At 36.7% G+C, this 19,568-nt stretch overlaps 1 protein-coding gene across 7 annotated transcripts in view; it reads left to right on the plus strand.

Annotated features, from left to right (window-relative positions):
• Positions 1–19,568, plus strand: part of CCDC73 (coiled-coil domain containing 73) — a 221,504-nt gene that overhangs the window by 182,838 nt on the left and 19,098 nt on the right. For all 7 annotated transcript variants that reach the window (XM_054699287.1, XM_054699290.1, XM_054699286.1 and 4 more), the window contains 5 exons: positions 6,892–7,027; positions 7,259–7,338; positions 13,588–13,716; positions 14,197–14,256; positions 15,656–15,760. In XM_054699287.1, the coding sequence (XP_054555262.1) occupies positions 6,892–7,027; positions 7,259–7,338; positions 13,588–13,716; positions 14,197–14,256; positions 15,656–15,760 (510 nt within the window). The remainder of the gene's footprint in view (positions 1–6,891; positions 7,028–7,258; positions 7,339–13,587; positions 13,717–14,196; positions 14,257–15,655; positions 15,761–19,568) is intronic.

The following is a 19,568-nucleotide window of genomic DNA, read 5'->3' on the forward strand; positions in this document are numbered from 1 at the left end:
ACTGAAAGTCATCTTCAACGCTACAGTGGTTTTACACAAAATATAGTGAAATTGAATAATGTGCCCTTTCACCTGGGAGATAAGGCTACAAGTTAAAGATCAAAGGCAACATAAAATGTGTTTTATTTTATTCCACTTTAAAATTTCATTAAAGAGATACATACAGTCTTTTAAAAAAACATGGAAACATGCAGTATACTTAGAGTAGTTTTGCTCATGTCCAAGCATTTTATTATTGTGAATTACAGCCTCTTAAGAATCTCCTAAAATGATGTTTGAGTTATAGTTACATTATTTTTTCCTGACAGTCCAAACCATTAAATCACTTTGCATTAAAATAATTTTATATTTTGACATGTACATTTTAATGCCAATTATGATAGAATATTTATGTTTTAAATAACTGATTCAAATGTTAAAAATCTTTTTCTAAATATTCTCATTTTATTCATGTATAATTCAGATGACCTTTTCTTTATTAAGCTTTATATAGTATATGTGTTTCACTATACATCATTCAGAGATTAAATTAATCTTATTTTATTAAAAGTGGTGCTGTTCTTTAATATTTGATTGTGTGGGTAAGACAGGAAATAAGATGACTAGTAGTGTCAAGGCAGGACTTTGGGGAACAATGTGAAGTTGTGTCCTAAAAGAAATGTTAAAAATGGTGCTAAGTGGGACCTCCCTGGTGGCACAGCAGTTGAGCGCTGGGTTGCGAAGCTGCCTGCAGCCTCTGCAGCACCGGTTCGATCCCCGGCCACCGGGCGAGGGTCCCACATGGCGCGCAGACCTCTCCTGCCGCCCACTGCTCCCCTCAGCAGTGTACTTTGTCAGTCTGCCTGTTCTGCTCTCTGTTCTGACTCTGGTGAATTCTCTCACCCTCCCATGCTCTGACTGTACCCAGTGCTTGTATAAATAAATAAACCTTTAAAAAAAAATACACTATCCATTACATATTTAAAAAAAAATTTGTAAAAAAAAAAATGGTGCTAAGAAACTTTTAAAGAAGTTCATGATCTCTAGAAGGTGAGTGTGTAAATACTCATGATCTCTAGAAGGTGAGTGTGGTTAATTACTGTCTTTGGGAATTCAGTTAGCTGGTTTTGTTGTAGAGGTGGTGAGACATCCCTAGATGTTTGAACACAATTGTGTATTGAAAAACTCATTTACCTCTAAAGGTCCTCAGACATTCCCAAGTGATTAATCCCATTGATTATTACCAATAAAAAGAATGCAAGAAAACATACAAAAATAAACTGTTATTGTGATTTGGTCATTGATAAAAATCTTTCTTGTTGTGTTTAGTGATTACTGTGTTCTGTAACTGAGTGACTAATAGGGCTAAATGAATGAAGCAGAAAATTATCCAGCCATCTCTTAATTATGTTTTATCTTTTTTTGTATGTCACTTTCTAAAAAAGGGAACCTTTTATAGTAGATATTCACTTTTATTTATTAAAGCAAAGTTTCAATACTGAAGGCTTGGATTTGATTTGGAATTATAACATTTTCTTTCAAATAGAATATTTTTAGACTGAAGATTTGTCTGGAAATCATTTTTGTGATTATGAATATTATGTATATCTGTATGTGTAACATGATTAAGAAGTATATGCCTTATATTTGTGAAGAAAATGGTAAAGCTATTTTTTTTTAAAGTTTATTTTTATTTATACATATAAGAACAGGGGTGTAGGCCAGAGGTGCAGGGGGTGAGAAGATTCACTAGAGACAGAATGGGGAGCAGAACAGGTGTATCTACTAAAATACACTGCTGAGAGGAGCAGTGGACAAGACAGGGGAGGTCTGCTGTACCATGTTGGGTTATCTCCCTGGCTGGGGGTGGAACTCATGCCTTAGTGGCTGGCAGTAGCTTGATAGCTCTGAGACTGTAATCCCTACACCACCAGGGAGGCCTGGTAAAACTATTTTAAGAAAGATGCCATACTAATTTATCTCAGATTCATATTGAAGAAATTGAAAGGTAGGTCACAGTAGTAAAAATGAAGAATATGTCTATATATATATATATATTTTTTTTTAGAGGCATGTTTTATTTATTTGTTTGTTTGTTTCATTTATACATGCACTGGGTACAGTCAGAAGCGCGGGAGGGTGAGAGAATTCACCAGAGCCAGAGTGGGGAGCAGAGCAGGCAGAAGGACCGAAGCACACTGCTGAGGGGAGCAGCGGGCGGCAGGAGAGGTCTGCGCGCCATGTGGGACTCTTCTCCGGTGGTTGGGGAGCAGCCGGGGATTGAACCGGCGTTGTGGAGGCCGCGGGCAGCTACGCAACCCAGCGCTCAACCGCTGCGCCACCAGGGAGGCCCCATATGTCAATATATTTTTGAACTTTAATTTTTTTCCTTAAAATTTACTTATAATGAACTAAGTGAAACTAAGAGAAACAAGTCTTCTCTCCTGAAGTTTTCAAGCATTCTCTACAAGTAAATAAGAAAAGGGGGGCCTCCCCTGGTGGCGCAGCGGTTGAGTGCTGGGTTGCAAAGCTGTCCGCAGCCTCTGCAGTGCCAGTTTGATTCCCGGCTGCCAATGAGGGTCCCACATGGTGCAACAGACCTCTCCTGCTGCGTCCGCTGCTCCCCTCAGCAGTGTATTTCTTCGTCAGTCTGCCTGTTCTGTTCCCCACTCTGGCTCTGGTGAATTCCCTCACCCTCCTGCGCTTCTGACTGTACCCGGTGCTTATATAAATAAATAAATCTTGAAAGAAAAAAAAAAAAGAAAAGGGGGAAGCAGCAACTATGCCTTTAATAAATGTAGTTCTAAAAGGTTGTGTGTAAATATTATTTTTAAATCATGCCTGTTTATTAAAGTGGATTGTTTTTTATTGTTAAATTGTGTAAGTTTTTAAATATATGTTAGATATTAACCCATGTCAGTTATGTAATTTGTAACTATGTACTACCATTCAATGGGATTTCTTTTTAATCTACTTATATATTTTTTCACTGTATAAATACTTTTTAATTTGAGGTAATATAGGTTGTTTATTTCTGCTTTTATTTTCCTTGCTGTAGGGGCAAGTCTCTAAAAAATACCTTTATCATTGATGTCATGAAATTTATCATCAGTGTTTTCTTCTATATATTTTATTGTTGCGTGTCTCATATCTAAGTCTTTAATCCAATTTCATTCTTTTACATGTGACCATCCATTTTCCTAGCATCATTTGTTAAGGAGACTCTCCTTTCTCCATTTTATCATTACCACTTCTTTATCTTGGATGAAGTATTGATATATGCATGAATTCACTTCTGGGTTTTTGATTCTTTCCATTGAGCCACATGTCTTTTTTTAATGCCAATATATTATTCTAATTAATGTTCACTTATAGTTTAAAATCTGGTTTTGTTTTTCTCCTTTTTTTCTTTCTTTCTTTTTTTTTTTTTTAAAGATTTATTTACGCATATAGGAGCTGGGGTATAGGCCAGAGGTTTGGGGGGTGAGAGGATTCACCAAAGACAGAGTGGGGAACAGAGCAGGCAGATTGACCGAAGTACACTCTTGTGGGGAGCAGCAGGCGAGGTAGGAGAGGTCTGCTGCACCATGTGGGTTGCTCCTTGGCTGGCTGGGAACCGAACTCCTGCTGCAGTGGCTGTGGATTGCCTCATAGGTTGCATCTTAACCCCTGCATCTTAACAGGGAGGCCCTGTTTTTCTCCTTTTTTCTCAGTATTGCTTTTGCTGTTTGAGGCCTTTTATAGTTTCATATAAATTTTAATATTTTTGTTCAGTTTCTTTGAAGAATACTACTGGTATTTTTATGGGGATTGCATTAAATTCATATAGCATTTTTGGTATAATGGTCATTTTGACTATATTGTCTCTTCTCAGCCATGAACATGGAATGTCTTTTTTATCTCCTAAATCCTTTAATAAGGTCTTATAATTTTCATTGTCTAATTCCTTCCTCTTGTTATAGGGCAGGGAGAGGGGCAGCCCAAACCCCACAAACCTGCCTATTCTAAATGGGTTCTGCCATCCACCGCATCAACACAAAACATAAGAGACTTCAATGGGAAGGAACTTTAATACAATTTGGAAACAATACAGGAAAGGCAAAGAATCTAATTTCTAAATCAAGCATCCAAAGTTACATGTCCCCTCGTGGGTGAAACTCCATCCAAATGGGATTGGCCCAGAGCAAGGCCCCAAAGCCTGCCACAAGTCTAAAGCATCTTCCAGTGGGGACCCACAGAAAAGGGTCAGAAACAACGAGACAAGCCTGGAAGGAAAAGAGCAAAATCACAATCAAGATAAAAGCTGCCATTGTTCCCTCCCCACGGGTCTCACCCACATCTGTGTCACCCCGTCCACGACCAAAAGACAAGGGCAGTTTCTTCACGTGTCTCTAGGCTCCATGTGCCTCTCCTCCAGGTCTCCTGGCTCCATTCTGCTTCCTTCCTCAGTCTCCTCTGCAGCTTCTTCTCTTCTGCTCAGCTCCACCCTCCCTTGGGTGGGGCAGAGAACCTGGAACCTCCCCCTTTCCTGGGGACCACCCTGTTAAACGATCCTTGGTTATGTTGATTCTTATTTAATTCTTTTTGATGCGATTGTGAATGGAATTATTTTCTTGATTTCCTTTTCTTGTTGCTCATTGTTTTTATATAAAAATGCAACTGATTCTTGCGCGTTGATTTTGTAACCTGTAAAGCAATTTTTGCTTTAGGGTTTTCTATATTTAATAGACTATCTGTGAATAATGATAATTTCACTTCTTCCTTTTCAACCTGGTTTCCTTTGAGTTCCTGATGTTGTCTGATTGCTCTAGCTAAAACTTCTTATACTAAATTAAGTAGTGGTGACAGTGGACATCCTTGTCTTGTCTAACCTTAAAGGGAAAATTTCAGTTTTTCACTACAAATTATTATATTTGCTGTAGGTTTGTGAAATATGTACTTTATTATGTTGAGATAGGTTCCTTTTATTTCGATTTTGTTTAAAGGTTTTTATCATAAATGATTCTCAGTCTTACAAATGCTTTCTCTGCATCTATTGATGTTACATAATTTTTATCTTTACTTCTGTTGATGTAATGTGTTATATCTTTGCTTCCTGGGGATAAATCCCACTTGGTCATGATGTGTAATCCTTGTCACATATTGTTCAATTCAATTTACTAGCATTTTGTTGAAGATTTTGCACCAGTATTTATCAAAGCTGTTGGTCTATAGTTTTCTTTTTTGTGCTGTCTTTATCTGGTTTGGGTAAATTAAACATTGAGATAATATTGGCTTTGTAAAATGTGTTTGGGGATATTCCTTCTTTTTAGATTTTTAGAAATAACTTGAGCAAAATGGGTATAGATTCCTCTTCAAAGATTTGCTATTCACTTATAAAGCCATCTGGCCCTGGACTTTGTTTTGGGGAGATTTTTTTGATGCTATTTCAATTTCCATGATTGTGATTGGTTTATGTAACTTTTTGTTTCTTCTTAGTTTCTTCTTGATAAACTACTATTCTAGAAATTTGTCTCATTTCTTCAAGGTTATTGAATTTATTGGCATGTTATTTCATAATAATCTCTTATCCTTTTTATTTCTATTTCATCTGTGGGAGTTTTTCCTCTTTTATTTCTAATTCTGGTTTTTAGTATTTTCTCTCTTCTTTAGTCCTCTTACTCATAACCAACAATTTTGTTTATCTTTTCAAAGAAACAGCTCTTAGTTTCATTGATCTTTTATGTGGTCTTTTTAATTTCTAATTTATTTTCTCTTTTAATTGTTTCCTTCTAAATTTAAGTCTGTTCTTTTTTCTAGTTTCTTTAGGTGTCATATTAAGTTGTTTATTTGTGATTTTTCTTCTTAAGGTGTACTTGTATTGCAGTTATCTTCCCTCTGAGGCTTGCTTTTGCTGCATCTGATATGTCATGATAGCTTGTATTCTCATTTTAATTAGTCTTGAGGTATTCTTTTGTTTGTGCTTTAATTTCCTCTTTAACCCAATAGCTGTTCAGCAGTCTATTGTTTAGTCTCCGTATAGTAATTGTTTTTCCTATTTTTTTTTTAATAGCTGATTTCTAGCTTTATGGCATTGTGGAGAGAAAAAGTATTTGCTGTGACTTTAATCTTTGTAGTTTTGGGACATAAGTCATGTCCCAACATATGGTCTAATCTTGAAAATATTCCCATATGCACTTGAAAGAAATGTATTAGCAGTAGTTTTGGGTGTTCTATAGATGTCTGTGAAGCTTATTTGATCTGGCTCCATAAATTTTTAAAAAAATTTAAAGCCATATTTCAAAGTATGATAAAACAAACTCCACTGGAAGATATAATTGGTAAAAATTGGTACCTGTGTATTTGAAATTTTTTCTCTAAATTTGCTGGGTGGCATAATTATGATGTGCATTATCAAAACACAGATAAATTTTTGACATTAATGAATATAGCAACTTTCCACTTCATTAAAAAAAATGGAATGATGAGTACAATATCTGTTGGTGATATGGAAACATTATAGCATAGAAAGCTATTTACTAAATTCTGTTTTTATCTCTAATAGAGATCAAAAGTGTCTTTCCCCTAAATTTTCAAGAGTTGCTTTAATATTCTCCTTACTTTGCTTAATTTTGTACTGGACTACTTAACTTTTCTATAAACAAAATAATCAGTTGATTTTCTACAAGAAATTGTTAACAAGGGAAATAGAACTTTAAGTGACATTTATTACAGGAAAAAGATGTGCTTTGATTTCACATAGGTTTAGAAATATATTCCCACATTTCCTCTATATTGTGTACTTAGTATTATTTCATGACATTAATAACAATTATTAAAACAATACATTTTTATGTTTAATATATGTGTGTGCAAACGTATATATGTTTGTGTATTATATATGTACAGCATTTAAAGTAATTCTTCAAATAGGAACAGAAAGTCCAGCTACATCTTCTGGCTAAAGAAGATCATCAGAAGCAATTGAATGAAGTTGAGAAATACTATACCACAATAACAGGTCAATTTGGATTGGTAAAAGAGAATCATGAAAAGTTAGAACAAAATGGTAGGTGCTATCTTATTTAAATTTGCTTATACTACTAGTTAATAGGGAATGTTTAAGTGGACTATTTATAATGAATAATTTGATTTATCTGATACTGGTAATAGTAAATGGCAGCTTAATAAATGTTTAAATTCAATGATAATTATGTACTTTGATTGCCCATGTTAGTGATACTTCCCTTAAAATGTGCATTGAATTATAACATTTTCCTAAGTGTCTTTCATGTTACAGTACAGGAAGCAATACAGTTAAACAAAAGACTTTCAGCCTTAAACACAAAACAAGAATCTGAAATATGCAGTTTAAAGAAGGTATGATTGATACCTTTTTAGTATTATAAAAGTTATAGTGTAAAATAATTAGTTTTATGAAATATTACTGAAAATGTTGGGGGATTTGTTTGTTTAAAAGATAAGTAATAAATGTAATGAGTAAATTTAACTCATTCAAAATATTGTTTCTTTAACTTGTGACCAGTGGCATGCATTTTTATGGTGACTTGAGTAGTCAATGAGCATTCAATATTTGCCGTGTTCGTTCATTCATTCATTCATTTATATTTGAGTGACTTCTGTGTGCCAAATACTATGTGTTACTGAGAAAACAAGTATGAGGAAAGTAAAGCATGTTCCAGCCTTTTGGGAGTTTATAGCCCAATGGAGGAGGTAGACAAAACAATCACACTACTTAAAGAATTTAAAAACTATTGTAAATGATGTGAAGAAAAAGTAAAGGTTATAACATTACAACAAATGATTAGTATATAAAGAGGTGGTGTTATGGAGCAGCCCCGATATAAAACGAGTTGCACAGTGGGAGAAGAAAGAAAATAAAGTTTCAGGTCAGAGAAACAGCGTGTATAAAAGCCTGAGCCAGGAAAGAATTATATAATGTCTTTGAGGAACTAGAAAAATTCTTGTGTGATTAACACAATATGAGTGGAGGGAGTGCATTGGACATTTATTGGTTACGTACTGAGCATCATTATCTCCTTCTTCCTAAATTCATCCAGATTTTTGTTTTGATGCCTCCAGCTTTAGAGATGAGCCCTAAATTGTCAGATGGCCATAAACATTTCATTCCTCTGGCAGCAGGCATTGGTTCAGGAGTGGACAAGTGACCTTAAATAATCTCCCACTGTGATTGGCTGTCATTCTACTAGCATGAGAAACCAGAAAGGAGAAACCTGTGGATGTCAGATTGGTATTTTTTGATGACATTTTTGAGTCTCTGTAGAGACGAACCCTGCCATTGCCATACTGTAACAGGGTGGTCCCAGGAAAGGGGGAGGTTCCCTGCCCCACCCAAGGGAGGGTGGAGCTGAGCAGGAAGAGAAGAAGCTGCAGAAGAGACTGAGGAAGGAAGGAGCAGGATGGAGCCAGGAGACCTGGAGGAGGTGCATGGAGCCTAGAGACACGTGAAGAAACTGCGCTTGTCTTTTGGTCGTGGACTGGGTGACACAGATGTGGGTGAGACCCGTGGGGAGGTGACCATGGCAGCTTTTATCTTGATGTTGATTTTGCTCTTTTCCTTCCGGGCTTGTCCAGTTGTTTGTGACCCTTTTCTGTGGGTCCCCACTGGAAGATGTTTTAGACTTGTGGTAGACTTTGGGGCCTTGTTCTGGGCCGATCCCATATGGATGGACTTTTACCCACGAGGGGATGGGTAACTTTGGGTGCTTCATTTAGAAACTAGACTCTTTGCCTTACCTGTATTGTTTCCTAGTTTAATTAAAGTTCCTTCCCATTAAAGTCTCCTATGTTTTGTGTTGATGCGGCGGATGGCAGAACCCATTTAGAATAGGCAGGTTTGCGGGGCTTGGGCTGCCCCTCTCCCTGTCCTATAATAATACCTCTAGATTTTTCAGTCATGTGAGCCAGTACCCTCTCATTATTATTTAAGTCAGTTTACTTAGAGCCATTTTCAATATAAACTTCAAATGCAAATATAAATAACTACTGACTAAGGTGTGAATAAGTACCCTTTCAGTGTCTCTTTAAATCATTTATTTTTAAAATTTTTATTAATGACAAATAAATAATATCCATAGTAACCTGGTGATTGAGGATTCTGCTTTTAATTTCTCCTTGAATTCAGTTCCTAGAATGTCTTCATAAATCTCAGAAAAACGTTTTATTTTCTAGAGTACTGATTTACTATAAAAGGATATTTAACTCACAGATGAAAAAGATACATAGGACAGGGTATAGGTAAAGGGTGCAGCGTGTTCATGCTTTAAGCACACTACTCCCACTGAATCTCTAGCCCAGAAGCTCTCCTAACTCTTGTCATTTTGGATTTTTAGATTTTACTACCAAGACATAATTAATTGAATTATTGGTCATTGGTGATTGGACTCAGTCTCCCAGGAAGTGTGTCTATAACACACACATTAAAAAAAAAAAAAAAAGGAGTGTTGTCAGATTCAAAGTTCCAACCCTCTAATCTTGTGGTTAGATTCTCTGGCAACAGCCCCGCAGCTTCATCCATTTCGTTACCTAAGGACTTTCAAAAAGCTGCCTCATTAACATAACAAAAGGTACCTCCCTAGCTCTCACCACTTATAAAATTCCAAAGATTTTAGCAACTCATCTAGAAATGAGCAGCAGAGACCAGTAAGTACAGTATTTTTTATTATAAATCATAGGAGCACAGTGATTATATTGAAATATAGTCCTTTATTCAATTAGTTTTTTCATTATGAAAAGATTATATTTCATAAATTATATATTTTTATTAAATAAAGACATGCTTCATTGTGACGTAATGGACTTTATGACTATACTTCTAGTTTAAGACAGACCTGTAGATGGAGAGAAGACTCATGTAAATCCATGGAGAGGTATCTCTGGCAGATTTATTGAAAGGGTGAATAATGTCACTGTGCACAAATGGAATAGCATTGCTCATGATACACTTGCCTCTTTTCCCCAGGTCTTAAACCCTAAGCAGGGCTACCTAAATGTGCTGATGTGTCATGCAATTAGTGACATTTGTCACATCAGAAAAGTGACTTTTTCAGATAGTTCCTGGAAAAGAGATTATATAGATGGGTAAAAAAGAGAGAATTTTAGAATTTTATTACCTTTGAGACTTCCAGATTTAGTTGCTGAAAACGTGAGAATTTAAAATTATTTTACATTTTATTTTTAATATTTTATACTTTTTAATATAATTTAAAATTTTTTAAAGATTTATTTATTTATACAAGTATGGGGGTACAGGCCAGAGGCATGCGAGAGTGAGAGAATCCACCAGAGACAGAGCAGGGAGCAAAACAGGCAGATGGACCAAAGACACTGCTGAGGGGAGCAGCGGGCAAGACAGTGGAGGTCTGCCGCCCCATGTGGGGATCTCCTTGGCCGGGAAATGAACCTGCGCTGCAGAGGCTGCAGACAGCTTCACAGCACTGTGCTCAACCTGCTGAGCCACCAGGGAGGCCCTATAATTTTTAATTTTTTAAGTGGTCTTGATTTATAACTTTAAGTTTTCTTTTTTGGTTTTCCTTTTCAGAAGCTTAATTATGTCTAGTAACATTGGCTATATCATTCATTCAAAACTTCTAATAGTAAAAAAATAAATTTAAAAACTTTTAATCATTAATTTCCCAAAAATAATTTTCATTTTTTCTTTCATACTGTTCTGTGATTTTGTCCAGGGTAATTAAGTTATGGTCTGTGATAAGTAGTCCCCTTTTTTGTGGAGAAAAGTTAAACAGACCAAACTTAGTTGTTAGATAAAACTAGGTACAGTTCTGAATGCTGGGTTCACGATTATGGCAATCATGAAGATTTCCCGATACTATCCGTGAGCAGCATTCATAACCTCTGCTAGTTGTCTGAGTAAACATCTGAACACTCAGGGAGATAGTGACATTTAACAGACTACCTCATACCAGAAAAGGAGGGGTGAAGGAGGAAAGGACACCATATTTATGACTCTAGAAACTATAAGTTGTAATTTAATGAGATCAAAGCATGTGCTATTTATCTGCTGCACTAACAGCTTTGAATAAAATGGCTAGTAAGCAGACAACGTACTAAAAGTTCAGTACATTTAAAAGCTATAAAAGTTGTACAATCAAAAGCATAGTGGAAAATCATTTTATGGAGGTCTCTGATTGTAATGTAATATGCACTTAAGATTAAGTAATTAAGTAATTAATGCATTAGAGAAAAATAAATTAATAAATTATTTTTTCTTTCGTCAGCCATATCCTGGTTTTCAGTCACTTTATCTGTTCAATTATATATTTAGGATGTATTATATTTTCCACTCTCTGATAATCATTAGTATAAACACTCATCTTATGCCCAGATTAATAAAATAGCCTCGTAACCAGTGTTCTTTTCTCCAGTTTTTATTTACTCTTTTTGCCAAACCAACTTTATTCAGTTACTAGCTTCGTGTATATCTTCTGTATATGTGACATTTGCTAGATATTTACTATATGTAAACAGAATGATAGATTGAATAGTTCTTTGCTAATTCAAGTCCCCAACTCTTTTCTAGCTTTGTTGAGATATAACTGACATACAACATGTGAGAGTTCAAAGATTTAATGTTGATTTAGTCTCATATTCTTTAGATTTGCTTTCCAGAGCTCCCGTGGTATGGCCCCATTCTAATATCCAGCATTGCTTCCTAATAAGCATCTTCCAGTTGATTTAACTCAAAAACTGCTTTTGTTCTCCTCCATTGCTCCACCCCCACTTGAAATCCCTTTCTTTCAATTTATTTTTATTAGACAGGGTTGGGGCAAGGAACAGATGGCATTTTAGTACAGGCTATTGACAAAAAATTATGAAGAAACTATTTACAAATGTGTGGGCAGAGTTACCGGAAACCAACAAGGCATAGTGAAGCACCCCAGAAATAGAAGTGTGTGTAGGGTGGATGATTACACCTAGTCCTGAAAGGGAAAGGAAAGGAAGTAAATACTGGAATTTGGAAGGACCTATGGATACAACAGTAGAAGAAAGCTGGTAGTTACAGAGCCATTGCCAGTTTGTGGTCATGTAGAGAGGGAGCTCGGGAAACTTACCTTACTTTACTCTCTTTCTGGCATACCGTTTTCCTGTTGCCTCCCATAGGTTGATCCCTAGGAGTCAAAAGGCAGGGGATCCTGTTTGCCATATCATACATATCAGCCACACAGAGCAGTGTGGAAAAAGGGTGGAAAGTGAATCAGGAGTGACAAATGGAAAAAATCCAGTATACATACCACTCATTCTTCAAGACCTACCTCCTTCATTTAAACTTCTTTCATAATTCACTACATACCAGGCATTAATTTGTATGAGGCATTAATTTGCCTACTCTTCTGAGAATAGAGCCCTGTCTCTTGACCCACATAGATACTATAACAATTATTTTATGCAGTGTACATAACTTCACAAAAGTCTTCCTTTATATCTTTCTCAATTCTGTCCTTCTGAAATGCAAATTTTGTTATGTCATTCTCTGACTTAGAGTCCATTCAGTTGCTAATTCCTTATTTCCTAGCAGATAAAACTGAAATTCTTTAGCTTAGCATACAAATCCCATTCAGTATTTGGATCTTATCAAATTTCTAGTCACAATTACCAATACTTTACACCATCCCCCACACCCATAATTTACTGGCATATCATTTTAGTTCTGTTTCCCTGAAAAATGCAACTCTCTTTCATGTTTCTGTGTGCATATAGAGTATTTTTGCCTGGAATGTGTACCCCTTTTTTGTCTTACTTGCAAATTTAGCTTTGAAAACTCAGTTCAAATACCATTTTTCTCTGTAATGCCTTCTCCATGCTCTTAACTTCTGTTTCTTACACATTTCTGTAATACAGCATTTATCACACTATATTTTAACTATTCTTACACATCTTGTTAGATGCTAGTGAACTTAGAAATCAATAATCTTTTAATATCTTATCTCAGGATATCTTATCTCAAAATTTTTGTTCAATAATGAATGCAAATGCCATACTACTGCTCAATTAGTTCATTTATTAGTATGCTCTTTTTAAGAGCCAAGATCTTTTTTTTTTTTAAGATTTATTTATTTATACATACAAGAGCTGGGGTGCAGGCCAGAGATGCGGGGGATTGGGGGGTGAGAGGATTCACCAGAGACAGAGTGGGGAGCAGAACAGGCAGATCCACTGAAATACACTGCTGAGGGGAGCAGCGGGGCGAGACAGGAGAGGTCTGCTGTGCCATGTGGGTTGCTCCCTGGCCAGCCAGGGAGAGGCTGCAGATTGCTTTATAGTGCGGTGCTTTAACCCCTTGCTCCACCAGGGAGGCCCAAGAGCCAAGATCTTAAATGCATTCTGTTCATCCTTTCTCTGTCTTTACCTGTTCCACAGTCACAAATAGTATTTCCACCTTTGCTAATTATCTTGTTAATGTAGTTAGGGGAAAATAGATTTTGATGGACTGATGCTATTATCGCCATATATGAAAAACAGTAAATTATAGTGATAGTTTTAAAAATAGACTTTAAAACTGTCAGAAAACTACCCTGTTTTGATGAAATATGTATACTGAATTTTCTGTTTGATTTTTTTAATGTTAAGGAACTAAAAAAAGTAACCTCAGACTTAATAAAGCTCAAGGTCACATATCAGCATAAGATGGGAGAAGAAAATATCAACTTAACACTTAAAGAGCAAAAATTCCAAGAACTTCAAGAAAGACTCAACATGGTACATAATTAAATGCTCATGTTTATGAAAATATTTTTTAATATTTATGAGACTTTCAGGTTTATAATATAAAATATTCTCTTGTAAAATTAATACACATGGTAAAATACATAAATGTCTTTAATTAGGAGATGTTTTTGCCATTATCATCAAGACTTTGTAACATTATAATTTGGCTATAGCCATTTCATTTCTACTGTAATATTGTTTCAGGTAATCTTTTAATACAGCAGTGTCTCCAGAAAAGCTTTTGAGTTGAGAAATTCTCTAGTTTTTACCATGAACATACAAATGTTTGTAGCAGCCTGTATTGGGTATATAATACCATCTCCAGTTCACCAGAGTCACTGCTTTAGCAACAAACAAAATGTTGTTACTCTGTAGTAATAATAGGTCATGATATATGCATAAATGTGTTGCCCACTGAATGGAATATAGAATTTGCCAGATTTTATAACTTTAAAACTATATATTTTTAAGGAACTGGAATTAAATAAGAAGATTAATGAAGAGATTACCAATATTCAAGAAGAAAAACAGGCAAGCAATCATAAGATTTTGGCAGCTAGTAAAAATTTTAAAAACCAGCTTTTAAAATTTAAAATTTAAAAAATCAGAAACAATATGGGAAAGAAACAAATTAAGCTAAATAACAAATAGAATCATCCTCCTATATACTTTTTAACCATGTCTCACATATACTACCGTTAAAATATAAATCAGAGGGGAGTGGGGATGATGTTAGTCAAAAGGTACAAACTTCCAATTATAAGATGAGTAAGTTCTGAAAATCTAATGTACAGCATGATGACTTTAGTTAACAATGCTGGATTATATATTTTTGAAAGTTGCTAAGGGAGTTAATCCTAAATGTCTCTCTTTTTAAGATTTATTTTTATTTATGCATACAAAGTACTGGGGTGTAGCCCAGAGGTGCGAGAGGGAGGGTGAGAGGATTCACCAGAGACAGACTGGGGGACAGAACAGGCAGACCCACTGAAATACACTGCTGAGGGGAGCAGCAGGAGAGACAAGAGAGGTCTGCTGCGCCATGTGGGTAGCTCCCTGGCAGGGGATCCAACTCATGCTGCAGTGGCTGGCAATAGCCTGCTAGCACTGAGACTTTAACCCCTGTACCACCAGGGAAGCCCAATCCTAAATGTTCTTATACACATAAAATATTGGTAATTATATGAAATGGTAAACATGTTAACTGACATTTTTGTAATGTATAGATCTAGTAAATCATCACATTGTGTACCTTAAGCACACACAATGTTATATGTCACTCACTTCTCAATAAAGCTGGAAAAATATTAAGTATTTAAAAATTAAATAGAATAAAAAACAAATCAGTTATCAGTTTTTTTCCTTGATGGTTTAACCAGTGGTACCCTAGCAGATAATTCTTGAAATGAATGTGTGTTTAGAGCATGTGTTTGTAAGACATTGTACTCTCATTTGAATCTATTTGATAACATATAGTTGTTTTATTTAAAAAAAAAAAGTAAAAGAAAATTCTTCCTATTTTTCTTCTCCTCTGCTTTTCACTCCATTTTATTTTGAATGCATGTTACAACATCCTAGCCCATTTAATAATATGACATTTTAGTAGTGAAATATTTACTCTTTAGGGAGCAAGCCTACACAAGCTTTAATTTTGAATTCTTCACATTTTCAATAGTGTCTCAGAATGCAAGGTCCATTTCAAATGTTGTTAATTATTTGAGGAACTCTTGAAAATGGTATGTTGTAAGAAATCACATAATTTTTTTTAGGTATTAAGTTAGTAAACTGTACCTTTAGTATATTGTTTATTATAGTCAAAAATTAAACTATAAAGATAATAAGAAACAAGGAAATCTGTTTTGAGAATGAGTTCAGACAAATATCTACTGTCTTAATTTTTTCCAATGGATATATTTTTTCTTTTTTAAAGGATATCATCAGTTCTTTTCAAAACATGCAGCAGTTACTTCAACAGCAGACTCAAGCAAATACTGAAATAGAAGCAGAATTGAAGATGCTAAAAGAAAATAACCAGGTTATTTGTCCGTACACTATATATATAGATACTCCCGAACTGTTTTCTTCATTAGCAATAAGTATATGTGTATTCTTTTAAACCTTTTTAAGTAAATATACTTAAAAAGTAAATATGCTTAAAAAGGTTTAAAATCTAATCAATCTTGCCTATTTAGTTGCATTCATCTGTCCAACTCTGAGATTTTGAATTTTAAGGGCAAGATTGGCATCCTTTGTTAACTGAATATCAGTGTCTAAAGTAATGAACATACTTTTAATTGATTATTAAGTCACTAATTAAACATTCGATTTTATTGTCCAGTTTCACTTTATCATAGTGAATAGGATTTCTCCCATAGTTTTAGAATTTTAACCAAGACCCAAAACTGAAAATAAAAGGTAACAAGTGTCACTACCTTCTAAGAGTCATCTGCAAGGTCCCAGAATTGGGCGTAGATCAAGGGATTCACAGGAATATGACAGAAGTGGTTCTGTTATCACAACAGTCCCCCCACTGTCTTTCCAGTGTGTATGCCACAGTGATTGCCGAGCGGAGGAATGCTTCGGGAATGGGGTTTACATCTCTTACATCCCTAGCTCTCTTACATCCCTAGCTGAGGGGGTTGCATTTCCCCTCAGGAAGTTAAGTGAAGGAGTCTACAGGAAAATAACTTGTCAATATTGGGTTACAAGAAGGGGAAATTACCATCTTGTTCCTTAGATGTATACTTGAGATACTGTAAAAACCTGAAGGTCCACCCTGGTTTTGCTAGTAGAGTTAGATGTGATAAATTCCTGTGGAAGAATTTGGCATATGTTGCTTGAAGTTTGAGAATAATACCTAGAGAGAAACTTAAAGGAGGAATTTTTGGAGTAATGGGACTTGAGGTATATATTCTTTTTTTTTTTTTTTGTGGGACCCTCGCCGGCGGCCAGGGAACGAACCGGCGCTGCAGAGGCTGCAGGCAGCCTCGCAGCCCAGCGCTCAACTGCTGTGCCACCAGGGGAGGCCCTGAAGTATATATTCTTGATCCAGTACTGCATGACCCTGGAAGGGTGCAAAATAAAGAAACTTAATGATTCCTTGTCTCCACATGAAGAAACAGAAGTTAGTGGAAAATCGGGAACTGCCCTGTGTTACTGAACCAAGTGATAGAATGGATAGAACGTTCAATTCAGAGAAAGACCATGGCCAGTGGAGGATATTTGTGCTCTTCTTTATAAAGGATAAAGCTGACTCATTCCCCAGAAAACCACAATCACCTCTTATGTAAAATCAATGTCAGCGGGGCCAGGGCCAGCTTCAGGGGTATGTAACCAGTGCATTTGATAGGGACCCATATTTAGAAAGGTCTTATGCTTTAGGTTTAATGTTCTATGGTTATTTTCTTGAACTTTTTATTATTTTTATCTTTGAGTTTAAGTTTTGTATTGAGTTTGATGGGAAAAGAGTGTACACTGAGGACTGGAGCCTCAGCTCATTCACTCTCTTGTGTCCTGCTGTCTTCCAGGACCAATTCTTTCACCTTGTGATGACCTGGGCCCTGTCTGGCCTATAACTGCCTGCTCCTTCATCACTTCTTTTGGTCAACTGGGTCACATAGGTGGAAAGAAGCCTGTGTTCTGCTATTGTATTTCTTTTTTTTTTTTTTAAAGATTATTTTTTTATATAAGCACTGGGTACAGTCAGAAGCACGGGAGGGTGAGAGAATTCACCAGAGCCAGAGCAGAGAACAGAACAGGCAGACTGACGAAATATACTGCTGAGGGGAGCAGCGGGCGTGGCAGGAGAGGTCTCTCACCCCATGTGGGACCTTTGCTGGGGGCCGGGAATTGAACCGGCGCTGCGGAGGCTGCAGGCAGCTTTGCAACCCAGCGCTCAACCACTGAGCCACCTGGGAGGCCCTGCTATTGTATTTCACCCTTGGTGAAGGCCTAGATGTAGCAGGGAGGGTATGAGCTGAGGTCACATGCCCTGTACCATTCCCTGACCCAAGTAAGCAGTGCCTTGGTACATGAGGTAAATGACTTGGTAGAAGTCAGTCCCCAACCCATGTACTGAGGTGAAACCCATCCTGGGAGTTGCAATCCCTGGAAGTTACCTATCTGCCATGGATATAGCTTATGGGTCCAGCAGCAGTCAGTGGAACCCAATAGTTGGTGGATCTTGCTTGTGCTGAGTTGTATGGTAAGGCCCATCTTCCCTGTGAGTAACCCCCTGCTCACAGACCATGACACTATTAGTAAAATGAAATTTAAAAGTACTAAGAGAGATTGAAATGGAAAAAGACAAAGGGTAGGAGGGAGGGAGGAGCCACAAAGTATCTTTAATAGTACTCTTTTTTTTTTACTTTGCATCAGGCTGGACAAATTACGCTGTCCATTGTCACTGAATGAAACCAAACTTAACTTGAACAATGCAAGACTTATCTCCTCACCATTGATGTTCTATGATTGATCATGAAAAGATAGTTTTGTCTTCCTTATTTCTCTTGTCTGCCCCAGTACTTTAGGAGTTAGACTTAAAAGAAGGAGAGGGATGAGGTGTTTTAGAGACAGACCTCTCATTCCTCCTAACCCCTTCTCCTACTCCAGTAAAAGACAAGTAAAAAAGTATGTCTGAAAGTCTAGTTTATGAGCAAGTATCCCGATCTCCCCAATAGTCCCTTATAGATAGGTAACTGGGACTATTTCTCTCAAGAGACGTGACAGAATTTTCCAAAATGAGTAGCAATTATCAGGATTGTTTCCTTATACATTTATTTATTTTTAAGATTTTTCTCTCCTTTTTTTTTAAAAAAAATTTTTTTTTTTAAGATTTATTTATTTATACAAGCACTGGGTACAGTCAGAAGCGCTGGAGGGCGAGAGAATTCACCAGAGCCAGAGTGGGAAATAGAACAGGCAGAGTGATGAAATACACTGCTGAGGGGAGCAGCGGGCACGGCAGGAGAGCTCTGTCGTGCCATGTGGGACCCTCGCCAGTGGGGTGGCCGGGGATCGAACCGGCGCTGCAGAGCCTGCAGGCAGCTTCGCAGCCCAGCGCTCAACCCCTGCGCCACCAGGGGAGGCCCACTCCTTTTTTTTTTTTTTAAAGATTTATTTACTTTTATACAAGAGCTGGGGTACAGGCCAGAGGCGCAGGAGGGTGAGAGGATTCACCAGAGACAGAGCGGCTAACAAAACAGGCAGACAACTGAAATACACTGTTGAGGGGGAAGCAGCGGGCGCAAAAGGAGAGGTCTGTCACACCATGTAGGAATCTCCCTGGCCAGCCAGGAATCGAACCTGTGCTGCAAGGCTGAGGACAGCTTCACAGTGCTGCGCTCAACCCGCTGCGCCACTGGGGAAGCCCTCCTTATACATTTAAAGGAGTTACTACACATGAACAAATATCAGAGATTAGAAAATCCAACAGTTTCATTTATGATGTAATAGAGATCCAGAAAGTGTAAGCAGTTTAGCTCAAGGCCTTAAAATTAGTGGAAAAACCAGGATTAAATCTTTGTCCAGAATCTAGTCCAGCACTATAAAAGTATTTTTCCTAGATCTGTGAGAACTGCCACTTTTGTTGTATTCTTTGAATTAATATCTTACTGTGGTTCCAAGATCTTTTAACTATAACTGCCAATATCTTAGGTAATCCAAAAGCCTGTCTGTAGCACAATTATTACCTGAGTCTTGATACTCCATAGGAAAAATAAATTTCATTTAGTAAAATACCAAAGTATTTACAAGAACAGAATAGAATTGCCAGCTTTTTATTTTGGTAAGTAAGGACGTTAAAAATAAACAATACCATCTATCATTACTTTCATTTTATGGGA

The sequence above is a fragment of the Talpa occidentalis genome, unplaced genomic scaffold (genome assembly GCF_014898055.3).
Source record: "Talpa occidentalis isolate TD23 unplaced genomic scaffold, MPIMG_talOcc4v2.1 talOcc4.3, whole genome shotgun sequence".
Classification (NCBI taxonomy): Eukaryota; Metazoa; Chordata; class Mammalia; order Eulipotyphla; family Talpidae; genus Talpa; species Talpa occidentalis.